The sequence below is a fragment of the Pseudophryne corroboree genome, chromosome 8 (assembly GCF_028390025.1).
Source record: "Pseudophryne corroboree isolate aPseCor3 chromosome 8, aPseCor3.hap2, whole genome shotgun sequence".
Lineage (NCBI taxonomy): Eukaryota > Metazoa > Chordata > Amphibia > Anura > Myobatrachidae > Pseudophryne > Pseudophryne corroboree.
In genome coordinates this window covers 62,192,414-62,205,764 of record NC_086451.1, presented here as the reverse complement: position 1 = coordinate 62,205,764, position 13,351 = coordinate 62,192,414, and the positions used below count along the sequence as shown (strand labels likewise).

General features: G+C 48.9%; 1 protein-coding gene across 2 annotated transcripts in view; it reads right to left on the bottom strand.

Moving 5' to 3' along the window:
• CRAT (carnitine O-acetyltransferase) overlaps positions 1–13,351 on the bottom strand; it is a 71,363-nt gene that overhangs the window by 45,687 nt on the left and 12,325 nt on the right. The window contains exon 1 of one of the 2 annotated variants that reach the window (XM_063936481.1): positions 11,239–11,280. The exons of the other annotated variant lie outside the window; for it this stretch is intronic. Within the exon in view, the coding sequence (XP_063792551.1) occupies positions 11,239–11,265 (27 nt within the window). The 5' untranslated portion in view covers positions 11,266–11,280. Of the gene's footprint in view, positions 1–11,238; positions 11,281–13,351 lie in introns of those variants that run through there. 2 annotated transcript variants of the gene reach the window in all.

The window sequence follows — 13,351 nt, the reverse complement described above, 5'->3', positions numbered from 1 at the left end:
CCGCCAAACTCAAAACTCAGACCCTATTATATATGCCCCCAAGTGTTCACAACTGTGGGTCAGCACACCTTCCGGATACCTTATACTGTGACCGTTACATAGCATGGGACCAATTTGGCCAATAACTCGTAATTCAAAAACCATTATTTTCTATTCATCCAAAATGCCAACAAAAGAAAAAATAAGATTTTACTCACCGGTAAATCTATTTCTCGTAGTCCGTAGTGGATGCTGGGACTCCGTAAGGACTATGGGGAATAGCGGCTCCGCAGGAGACTGGGCACAACTAAAGAAAGCTTTAGGACTACCTGGTGTGCACTGGCTCCTCCCTCCACGACCCTCCTCCAGACCTCAGTTAGGACACTGTGCCCCGGAAGAGCTGACACAATAAGGAAGGATTTTCAATCCCGGGTAAGACTCATACCAGCCACACCAATCACACCGTATAACTCGTGATACTATACCCAGTTAACAGTATGAACAATAACTGAGCCTCTCAACAGATGGCTCAACAATAACCCTTTAGTTAAACAATAACTATATACAAGTATTGCAGACAATCCGCACTTGGGATGGGCGCCCAGCATCCACTACGGACTATGAGAAATAGATTTACCGGTGAGTAAAATCTTATTTTCTCTGACGTCCTAAGTGGATGCTGGGACTCCGTAAGGACCATGGAGATTATACCAAAGCTCCCAAACGGGCGGGAGAGTGCGGATGACTCTGCAGCACCGAATGAGCAAACTCAAGGTCCTCCTCAGCCAGGGTATCAAACCTGCAGACTCTTGCAAAAATGTTTGAACCCGACCAAGTAACAGCTCGGCAAAGTTGTAAAGCCGAGACCCCTCGGGCAGCCGCCCAAGAAGAGCCCCTTTCCTCGTGGAATGGGCTTTTACAGATTTAGGGTGCGGCAGTCCAGCCGCAGAATGTGCAAGTTGAATCGTGCTACAGATCCAGCGAGCAATAGTCTGCTTAGAAGCAGGAGCACCCAGCTTGTTGGGTGCATACAGGATAAATAGCGAGTCAGTTTTCCTGACTCCAGCCGTCCTGGAAACATATTTTCAGGGCCCTGACTACGTCCAGTAACTTGGAGTCCTCCAAGTCCCACGTAGCCGCAGGCACCACAATAGGTTGGTTCACATGAAAAGCTGATACCACCTTAGGAAGGAATTGGGAACGAATCCTCAATTCCGCCCTATCCATATGGAAAATCAGATAAGGGCTTTTACATGACAGAGCCGCCAATTCTGACACACGCCTGGCCGAAGCCAAGGCCAACAGCATGACCACTTTCCACGTGAGATATTTTAATTCCACGGTTTTAAGTGGCTCAAACCAATGTGACTTTAGGAAATCCAACACCACGTTGAGATCCCAAGGTGCCACTGGAGGCACAAAAGGGGGCTGAATATGCAGCACTCCCTTAACAAAAGTCTGAACTTCAGGTAGTGAAGCCAGTTCTCTCTGGAAGAAAATCGATAGAGCCGAAATCTGGACCTTAATGGAACCCAATTTTAGGCCCATAGTCACCCCTGACTGTAGGAAGTGCAGGAAACGGCCCAGCTGAAATTCCTCCGTTGGGGCCTTCCTGGCCTCACACCACGCAACATATTTTTGCCAAATGCGGCGATAATGGTTTGCGGTCACTTCTTTCCTAGCTTTAAATTAGCGTAGGAATGACTTCCTCCGGAATGCCCTTTTCCTTCAGGATCCGGTGTTCAACCGCCATGCCGTCAAACGCAGCCGCGGTAAGTCTTGGAACAGACAGGGCCCCTGCTGCAGCAGGTCCTGTCTGAGCGGCAGAGGCCATGGGTCCTCTGAGATCATTTCTTGAAGTTCCGGGTACCAAGCTCTTCTTGGCCAATCCGGAACAATGAGTATAGTTCTTACTCCTCTTCTCCTTATTATCCACAGTACCTTGGGTATGAGAGGAAGAGGAGGGAACACATAAACCGACCGGTACACCCACGGTGTCACTAGAGCGTCCACAGCTATCGCCTGAGGGTCTCTTGACCTGGCGCAATATCTTTCTAGCTTTTTGTTTAGGCGGGACGCCATCATGTCCACCTGTGGCCTTTCCCAACGGTTTACAATCAGTTGGAAGACTTCTGGATGAAGTCCCCACTCTCCCGGGTGGAGGTCGTGCCTGCTGAGGAAGTCTGCTTCCCAGTTGTCCACTCCCGGAATGAACACTGCTGACAGTGCTAACACGTGATTTTCCGCCCATCGGAGAATCCTTGTGGCTTCTGCCATCGCCGTCCTGCTTCTTGTGCCGCCCTGTCGGTTTACATGGGCGACTGCCGTGATGTTGTCTGACTGGATCAGTACCGGCTGGTTTTGAAGCAGGGGTTTTGCCTGACTTAGGGCATTGTAAATGGCCCTCAGTTCCAGAATATTTATGTGCAGGGAAGTCTCCTGACTTGACCATAGTCCTTGGAAGTTTCTTCCCTGTGTGACTGCCCCCCAGCCTCGAAGGCTGGCATCCGTGGTCACCAGGACCCAGTCCTGTATGCCGAATCTGCGGCCCTCTTGAAGATGAGCACTTTGCAGCCACCACAGCAGAGACATCCTGGTCCTTGGAGACAGGGTTATCAGCCGATGCATCTGAAGATGCGATCCGGACCACTTGTCCAACAGGTCCCACTGAAAAGTCCTTGCATGGAACCTGCCGAATGGATTTGCTTCGTAGGAAGCTACCATTTTTCCCAGGACTCGCGTGCAGTGATGCACCGACACCTGTTTTAGTTTCAGGAGGCCTCCGACTAGAGATGACAGCTCCTTGGCTTTCTCCTCCGGGAGAAACACTTTTTTCTGTGTCCAGAACCATCCCCAGGAACAGTAGACGTGTCGTAGGGACCAGCTGTGACTTTGGAATATTTAGAATCCAACCGTGCTGTTGTAGCACCTCCCGAGATAGTGCTACCCCGACTAACAACTGCTCCCTGGACCTCGCCTTTATCAGGAGATCGGGATAATTAAAACTCCCTTTTTTCGAAGGAGTATCATCATTTCGGCCATTACCTTGGTAAATACCCTCGGTGCCGTGGACAGACCAAACGGCAACGTCTGGAATTGGTAATGACAATCCTGTACCACAAATCTGAGGTACTCCTGGTGATGATGGTAAATGGGGACATGCAGGTAAGCATCCTTGATGTCCAGTGATACCATGTAATCCCCCTCGTCCAGGCTTGAAATAACCGCCCTGAGCAATTCCATCTTGAACTTGATTTTTTTTTATATAGGTGTTCAAGGATTTCAAATTTAAAATGGGTCTCACCGAACCGTCCGGTTTCGGTACCACAAACATTGTGGAATAGTAACCCCGTCCTTGTTGAAGGAGGGGCACCTTGACTATCACCTGCTGGGAATACAGCTTGTGAATTGCCTCTAGCACTGCCTCCCTGCCTGAAGGAGTTGTTGGCAAGGCAGATTTGAGGAAACGGCGGGGGGGAGACGTCTCGAATTCCAGCTTGTACCCCTGAGATACTACTTGAAGGATCCAGGGATCCACCCGTGAGCGAGCCCACTGACTGCTGAAGTTCTTGAGACGGGCCCCCACCGTACCTGGCTCCACCTGTGGAGCCCCAGTGTCATGCGGTGGACTTGGAGGAAGCGGGGGAGGACTTTTGCTCCTGGGAACTGGCTGTATGCTGCAGCTTTTTCCCTCTACCTCTACCTCTGCCTCTGGGCAGAAAAGACGCGCCTTTAACCCGCTTGCCTTTCTGGGGCCGAAAGGACTGTACCTGATAATACGGTGCTTTCTTTGGCTGTGAGGGAACATGGGGTAAAAATGCTGACTTCCCAGCTGTTGCTGTGGAAACGAGGTCCGAGAGACCATCCCCGAACAACTCCTCACCCTTATAAGGCAAAACTTCCATGTGCCTTTTAGAATCTGCATCACCCGTCCACTGCCGAGTCCATAATCCTCTCCTGGCAGAAATGGACATTGCACTTATTTTAGATGCCAGCCGACATATATCCCTCTGTGCATCTCTCATGTATAAGACTGCGTCTTTAATATGCTCTATGGTTAGCAATATAGTGTCCCTGTCTAGGGTATCTCCATGCTGAAGCAATAGCTGGTCTCAGTACAATACCTGTGTGAGTATATACAGACTTCAGGATAGCCTCCTGCTTTCTATCAGCAGGCTCCTTTTGGGCGGCCGTATCCGGAGACTGTAGTGCCACCTTTTTTGACAGGCGTGTGAGCGCTTTATCCACCCTAGGGGATGTTTCCCAACGTGACCTATCCTCTGGCGGGAAAGGGTACGTCATTAGTAACCTTTTAGAAATTACCAGTTTGTTATCGGGGGAAGCCCACGCTTCTTCACACACTTCATTTAATTCCTCAGATGGGGGAAAAACCACTGGTAGTTTTTTCTCCCCAAACATAATACCCTTTTTTGTGGTACCTGGGGTAACATCAGAAATGTGCAACACATTTTTCATTGCCTCAATCATGTAACGTGTGGCCCTATTGGAAGTTACATTAGTCTCATCGTCGTCGACACTGGATTCAGTATCCGTGTCGACATCTGTGTCTGCCATCTGAGGTAGCGGGCGTTTTAGAGCCCCTGATGGCTTCTGAGACAGCAGGGCAGGCACGAGCTGAGAAGCCGGCTGTCCCACATCTGCTATGTCGTCAAACCTTTTATGTAAGGAGTTGACACTTTCACGTAATTCCTTCCACAAGTCCATCCACTCAGGTGTCGGCCCCGCAGGGGGTGACATCACATTTATCGGCATCTGCTCCGCCTCCACATAAGCCTCCTCATCAAACATGTCGACACAGCCGTACCGACACACCGCACACACACAGGGAATGCTCTGACTGAGGACAGGACCCCACAAAGTCCTTTGGGGAGACAGAGAGAGAGTATGCCAGCACACACCACAGCGCTATATATACACAGGGATTAACACTATAACTGAGTGATTTTCCCTTATAGCTGCTTATATGTATACTACTGCGCCTAAATTTAGTGCCCCCCCTCTCCTTTTTACCCTTTGTAGTCTTGAAACTGCAGGGGAGAGCCTGAGAGCGATCCTTCCAGCGGAGCTGTGAGGGAAAAATGGCGCCAGTGTGCTGAGGGAGATAGCTCCGCCCCTTTTCCGGCGGACTTCTCCCGCTTTTTTATAGATATCTGGCAGGGGTATTTTTCACATATATAGCCTCTAGGACTATATTATGTGATTTTTATGCCAGCAAGGTGTTTAATATTGCTGCTCAGGGCGCCCCCCCCCCCCAGCGCCCTGCACCCATCAGTGACCGGAGTGTGAGGTGTGCATGAGGAGTAATGGCGCACAGCTGCAGTGCTGTGCGCTACCTTGTTGAAGACCGAAGTCTTCTGCCGCCGATTCCAGGACCATCTTCTTGTTTCTGGCTCTGTAAGGGGGACGGCGGCGCGGCTCCGGGACCGGACGATCGAGGTCGGGCCCTGTGTTCGATCCCTCTGGAGCTAATTGTGTCCAGTAGCCTAAGAAGACCAAGCTAGCTGCAAGCAGGTAGGTTCGCTTCTTCTCCCCTCAGTCCCTCGTAGCAGTGAGTCTGTTGCCAGCAGATCTCACTGAAAATAAAAAAACCTAAAATTATACTTTCTTTTCTAGGAGCTCAGGAGAGCCCCTAGTGTGCATCCAGCTCAGCCGGGCACAAGATTCTAACTGAGGTCTGGAGGAGGGTCGTGGAGGGAGGAGCCAGTGCACACCAGGTAGTCCTAAAGCTTTCTTTAGTTGTGCCCAGTCTCCTGCGGAGCCGCTATTCCCCATGGTCCTTACGGAGTCCCAGCATCCACTTAGGACGTCAGAGAAATATTGATTACTGGGTAAGTGTCTTAAGCTGGGCATACACAATACAATTATCTGCCAGATCTCGCCGGTTGGAATGAAAATCTGGCAATGGATGAGAGCAAATGACAATCTACTATTTGGTTCCAAACACTGGAAAATGGACAAAAACTGTTGTTGATACAAATTGGTTAAATCCGTGACCATTTTTGTCCGTTTTCCAGTGTTTGGAACCAAAGAGTCGATTGTCATTTGCTCTCATCCATTGCCAGATTTTCATTCCAACCAGCCAGATCTGGCAGATGATCTACCAGATAATTGTATAGTGTATGCCCAGCTTTAGAAACATCCAGGTATAATAATATATGTACAGAAACAAAATACAGTAATGCTGGAACCATTCCTAACCATCAGGCCATCTGGCAGACCCGGCAACACAGTGACTGATTTGGTAAGATATACACACCAATCACCCGGTCTCTATATGTCTGGCCAGACATCCCAACTAGACGAGCATTTAAATTTATCCGCCCAGCTGTGATGTCATTGTCGGCAGTTCCTGCGGTCCGGAAACGGGTCTGTCCATACACACAAGCAGATCTACTGATATCTACTAGATACATCGACACTGGCTTCCGATAGTTACGCTGTTGAGCGATAATGAAAAGACTGCCCATGTACCTCAACGCACATGCCCAAAGTTCCCTCTGCCATCCCGCACGCAGCTCTCCCGGGAAGCCATCGTCAGGGGGAGGGGAGTGGCTGGGCCATTTTAAGGATGGGTAGCCTGAGACATCTGCGATCCCATACGCACAGTTTATGGCTGCAGAAGTTCACTCCAGCCGGCTATGCTGCACGGGGCTACTCAGGATAGTAACAATCGGTGGATCTGCGCGTGGAATGCGGCGGTGTGCGCAGCTGCTTTCCTGTCCGCGATGGGAGTCTCTATGCTTTTTGTAAGGTGGGTGCTTTTGTACACGGATTCACAACTCCGTAGCTAGCTAACTAGTAGCTGCGCCTGGACATTCCTCCATATCTTACTCAGGCCCAGTGTGTACCCAGCCTTAAGCCGGGTACACATTAGACAATGGTGGTAATTCCAAGTTGATCACAGCAGGAATTTTTTTTAGCAGTTGGGCAAAACCATGTGCACTGCAGGGGGGGCAGATATAACATGTGCAGAGAGAGTTAGATTTGGGTGGGTTATATTGTTTCTGTGCAGGGTAAATATGGACGGCTTTATTTTTACACTGCAATTTAGACTGCAGATTGAACACACCCCACCCAAATCTAACTCTCTCTGCACATGTTATATCTGCTGCCCCTGCAGTGCACATGGTTTTGCCCAACTGCTAACACGTTTTCTACTGCGATCAACTCGGAATGAGGGCCAATGTGCAAACAACAAAATAGTCTTCCCAATTTACCTTGAACTCCTAGATAAACGATACAGTGCATACATACTGTGCAATCTTACAAACGCCCGGACAATATATTGTGCGCCGTTCGGTAGTTTGTTCCTTAACGATATATCAGGTATAGTGTTCATTCTAGCACCCTGCACCTTTCAAGTCCTGTGCAGTTCCTCTTTCCTGCCTGGGGTGTCGCTCTCTGCTCTGGTGCTTCTCAGCACACACAGGTCTGTATCACAGCACTGAGTAACAGATCGGAGTGTGCTGAGAAGCACCACAGCAGAGAGCGACACCCCAGGCAGGAAAGAGGAACTGCACAGGACTTGAAAGGTATTTTGAGAGGCGCAGGGTGCTAGAATGAACACTAAGGTATGTATGTATGTATGTATGTATGTATGTATGTATGTACGTATGTACAGATTCAGGTTAGATCAGCAAAACGCAATCCAACAGCAAAAATTGCAAAAAGGATGAAAGCACATGTGCACGCGACCAGGAAGATGGCGGCGGTCAGCTGCGATGGGCGGCCCACAGCATGCGATCACAAGGATTACAAATTCTTCTACTTAGCAGAATTTGCAATCCTTACTGAATCGGGCCCGTAGTGCGTACACACTGCACGGTTTGCTGGAAATCGTTGATATCATCAGACTGACCTGCATGTACAGTAGATGGGAAGATGCCACGGACAACTCATGTGAGCGCGCGATTACAATTCAACTAAAAATGACAAAATCGTCTGATTTATGGTCTACGGTGTACCCAGATTTACACACAAACAACATGTTTTTCAGAAGCCAATTCCAAGAGCCTAATTATAAACAATACTGGTAGGTTAGTTGGCTGCTGGGTACACATCAGACAACCTGTGTACCCAGCCGACGGCAGATGCGACGGAACGCTATATCGTGCGGTCTGTACACACTGCACGATCTTCTAGGAAAACACTGTAGCGTAGCAACTCGTATGCAGACACAGCCGCAGGCGCACACAGAATAGAGCCGCATATCATTTTAGCCAGCAAAAGCTGCTTGTGCGTCCTATTCACATCATTTTGCGAATAAGACATTTTAATGGAAAAAGTCGCATGAAAAAAAATACGCTGAGCGCTATCAAGGGACGCCACAGCACGGTGCGACTAGAAGGGCTGTGTAACGTGCAGGGAGGCTAGACGTAGGTGGACACAAATGTATTTAGTGGTGTTATATAAATAAACCAGAATAACGAAAGCAAAGTATAATATTATGACAACAAACAATAGTAACATGTAAACGTCTTTATTTTTCCTGCATTAGAACATCCACCGTCAATGAGCAGTAAGAGCAATAGAAGGTGTGCTAGCTATGAGAAGAACTCTGCAGAACAATTAAATCCGGAGGCAAGCCGCCAGGCCACCGAGCAAACGTGCACATACGTACGTGTGCATTGTGTTTGCCATAATGCACAATGGGGGTCATTCCGAGTTGATCGTAGCTGTGCTAAATTACGATCATGTTCCGAGACATGCGGGGGGAAGCCCAGCACAGGGCTAGTCCACCCTGCATGTCAGTCCGCCCCCCCCCCCCCCACACACACACACACACAAGTACAAAAGTATCGCACAGCGGCAATGCTTTTGTACTTGAAGAGTAACTCCTACCCCGATATGCATTGAACTGCTACGCAGCGCAGTGTATGAAGGGGGTGTAGTATGTTATGCCGGCGCCGTAATCCTGACCGCCAGTATACCGACAGCTGGGTGAGCGCAAATGAGCCTCTTGCGGGCACGCTGCGGGCATGATGATGGTGGCGTGCCACGCTATCTATTCTCCCTCCAGGGGGGTCGTGGACCCCCAAGAGGGAAAAAAAGCTGTCGGTATGCCGGCGGTCGGGATTCCGGCGCCGGTATGCTGGTCGTCGGGAGCCCTGCCGCCGGCAAACTGAAGACCACCCTTATGGAGGGAAGAACAATGGAAGGGTCCGCATTGATAATTTGTGCCAGATAGCTGCTCATCGGTTTTAAATACCGATGTGGTGATTGTGTAATAAATACAGTGTATTGCAGCGAGTTGCCGGCTCTGTGCAGGGAGATAATCCAAGTCTGTGTAGCAGAAGTCTTATGTGCAGTGATCACTTATATGTGGAGTGGATGGAACTCAGGGGGGTGGGGAGGGGGGCTGTTTGCGGGGTGGTTTCACCATGAAGTGTACCAGGTGGTGCAGTAATGGAGTCTGTGTTCAGGGCACAGTGGGGTGGTATTTTGACATTGGGTCTGTGTGGCAGGAAGTGGAGCTGGTGCTGTCAGTGTGCAGGATGGCCAGGTCTCTCGTGTGGTGACAAACTTACCTGCATTCAGTGCACATGGAGCACATTACTAGACTGTCAATGGGTTGTGTGTTTTACTCTGAACCCACCAGTTACAGACCTGGGGGTAAATTTACTAAGATGGGAGTTCTATTTAAGATAGGATGTAGCCCATAGCAACCAATCAGGTTCTATTTCTCATTTATCCTGCAGACCTGCACCTTCTAGAAGATAATATCTGGAATCTGATTGGTTGCTATGGGCAACATCCCATCTTAAATAGAGCGCCCATCTTAGTAAATTTACCCCCTGGTTAGATCAGAGTTCTAAAATAGATGCAAAATCATTCTTAAGAAAATAAATACAAAAAAAATTAACCCCAAAGATCAATGATTTTGATCAAACTTGGATGTCTACCCCTTTTTCTGTGGTACCTGGATATATACCTCACAACTGTGAGGAAAATATGCCATACTGCTGACAGGTGCCCAAACGCCGGACTTTTTGCACATTTCCGCTTGCCACCTCAGGAGGGTGTGGGCAGAATTAACTGGCACCCACGGAACTCACTCTAAATTGGGGCAACAATTGAAAAGCTCCATCGGGCACCCAAAAAAAACATTTGGTGGGACTTCATATGCACCATCCCAGAATAATATGCAATCCATGAGATTTATCTCCCACATTTCCCTCCACACAAGCTGTCAGTTTTGCAGATCAATCTTGCGTGTTGACGCTTGCTCGGTAGACTAGCGCACTCATCTATGGGCGATGCAGAGTCATAAACAACTCACTGGCATCGCCATTTAACATTGAAAGGGCTTAACTGGGAGTCTGCACGCAGGGAATATTTGGAGGGGGACGTATTCATGGGAATGCAGGCTGTGCAGAGTTGTGGGTATGCGAAGATACCCGTTTCCGGATGGGCAGATGGTACAAGAGCGCACTGATTACCATGACAGTTATCACACCAAGTACATGAATATGGACAGTGCAGCAACTGAAGGCAAAAATCAATTTGGGTTTACCGAAGGCCGACTTGCATCGCATTTGTTTTCTAAAATCCATATCAGCATTTTGCTTTTCCTTAACCCAACCATGGGGGCGATTCAAACCTGCTCGCTGGCACAGTGGCCGATCACGTACTAACTGCGCATGCACCGCAATACTCACACGCGTCGGACAACAAAGGGCATCGCCGGTCAGCGACGGAATGGTGTGAAAAATCTAATCGCACGGGCGTTCGCAAGGTGTTTGACAGGAGGAAGCCATTTGTAGGTGGTAACTTTACAGGGAGTGTCCGGAAAAACACAGGCGTGCCCAAGCATTTTCAGGGAGGGTGTCCGAGGTCAGCTCCGGCCCCGATCAGCCCGTTCTTATCGCACTGTAGGATTAAGTCCTGGGCTGCGCACAGACTGCACACACTGGATGTTTGCAGCTCGGCTTACACATGGGATCACACACTTGCAAGCGAACATATACTCCCCCTGTAGGCGGCGACTATGTGAACGCAGGACAGCAAAGTTAGCAGCCCAGCGATCAGGTCTGAATCACCCTCAATGTGAGGTTGGCTCAATGTTGAGAGTAGGTGGAGAGAAGCGAGGCTCCAGCTTGGAGGAGCGGCACAATTGGGAATTCATTTACCCTACTACACCCGGTAATGTAGAAACACATCAGATAATGCAGGGCAATAAGCAGGATTTACAGCAGACGGAATGAGACAGAAATATGATCACCGAGAGCTGTACTTTACCTTATCCGACTGATGCCGCTCATCCATCGATGTATCGGTTTGTTAGTTTAACCTGTGCACTCCAATACAGCCTAATTAACATGCAGGCTGAAAATGTTTAGCGTTAGACATTACACTGTCCTATTCTGTCAAGAAAACAAAACAGCAGCCATTAAAATGTAACAAATCGATTATTTCTGGAACAAAGTGATATTCATACATTGTAGCAATCTATGTAGGGGCGGATCCAGAACAAAATGACAGGGGGGGGGGGGGGGGCAACAACGATAGGGGAAGGTGGCTGTGGGGGGTTTCTTTTGCCAGCGACGAAGGCACCAGCGCTCCTGGCAGGGTGGGTGTGGCCTCATAACAAGGGATGTGGCCTCACAGGGAATGCTGTAGCCATGGGCCACTCCCTCATTTTCATCACGCTGAGGGCATGGAGTCTGGCGGGTGACAGGGACAGTGTGCGGGGACAGGTTGAGGGTCTGTGGTGCAGATGTTGTGGGCGATAGGGCAAATGTCTGTAGGCACCACATTACAGCACTCCAACCCATGGGTGTAACTATAGTGGGTGCAGGGGGTGCCATTGCTAGGGGGCCCAGAGGCTTAGGGGGCCTGGACCCAGGTCATAAAGCTGCATACCCATTTCCCAAATTTGCCTGTTAAGCAATTGGGTCTGATCCATTGTCCAGCCTGAATTGTGTGACATTACATTATCAGTGACAGGAGTGTGTAGTGGATGGTAAGGGGGGCACTGTAATGTGTCATAATCTGATCTGCTTATTGTAATGTGGAGGACACTATAATGTTACATAATAAGAACTGGGGCACTGTAATGTGGTACAGTATATGGACACACTATAGCTTGGCATAATATGAGCTAGGGACACTGCATGTCATAATGTGAATTGGGGGTACTGTGTGGCATAATGTGTAGCAGCAGACCTATTATGTGACATCATGTATACTATGATGGTTCATAAAATAGACACTACTAGTTCTCTCGCTCTGTGGCTGGCATGGGGTGCTCTGCATTTCAAAGGCGGTGGAGGAAGCTCCCCGGGGCCCTGGTGTCTGGGCACCTGGCCCCCATGCCCCCTCCTGAATCTACCGCTATGTACAAAGATCAGAACCTATGCTCCGAAAAAGAAAGAAATATTGATAAAACAATAATAAATCCTAAAATAAATGTAAAAGGTTTTCAGGACGCTGTCAGAACTATTAGTTCGGTCCTCCCCCTTATGTGAATGGGAAGTACACGGTAGAATGTGGCATAGATTTAGATGGGCGAAGGGCAACGTGTTAAAGAGGATTGTGGCATGGGGCCGTTACAGCCCTTTCGATGGAGCTGGTGCAGTAGCCACTGCAAGACGAGTACACTTGTCTTAGGTCACAGTGCTGTGGCCATGACTTTGATTCGGACCAGTGCTCCATCAGTGTGTAGTTTGGATGTTCTCCTTGTTTAACTGGGTTTTCCTGGGTGCTCTAGTTTCCTCCCATATAGTTTCATTGAATGCTGCCAAAAAAACTAACCATTCATTGGAGGGAATTCAATTGTGTGTCTGCGTTGTAGAAAATTTTGATAGTAGCGCCTAGGATGTTTAACATTCTCTTATTAAGAGCTAGGTAATATGCACACACTATGGGCCCAAGTCACATGCAGGTCTGAATGTGGCCACATTCCGAATGCAGATGGATTGCAAACAGAATGCTAAGACGACCCCTACATACGTCTTAGTGTGTACGCATCTCACAGCCCCATTTTTTCTGTCCGGCGCCGCAGACGCCATCAGGAGTCTTGCCACTTTGTTTTGGTATCATATTTGCTGTTAGTTTGCAAAATGAGACCATGCCTATCTACACAATACCTGACAATCTGAACTGGGAATCGGTGACACCTCTGATGAACAGCAATGATTGCCAAATCTGCCCTTTTAAATAGCGACCAAAGGCCTTCAGCCACTGTAATTCGCCACTGCCCTGGGAAAAGTGGGGCCGCTGACAGACACACAACAATAAGAGCACCAAAGCTGGGAGGGGATTAGATCTGTCCCACCCTGAGCAGAGAGTTCGCCAATCCTGCCCACAAGCTCGAACCTATGGCCTGCTCTGTGTGATCAATAACACTACA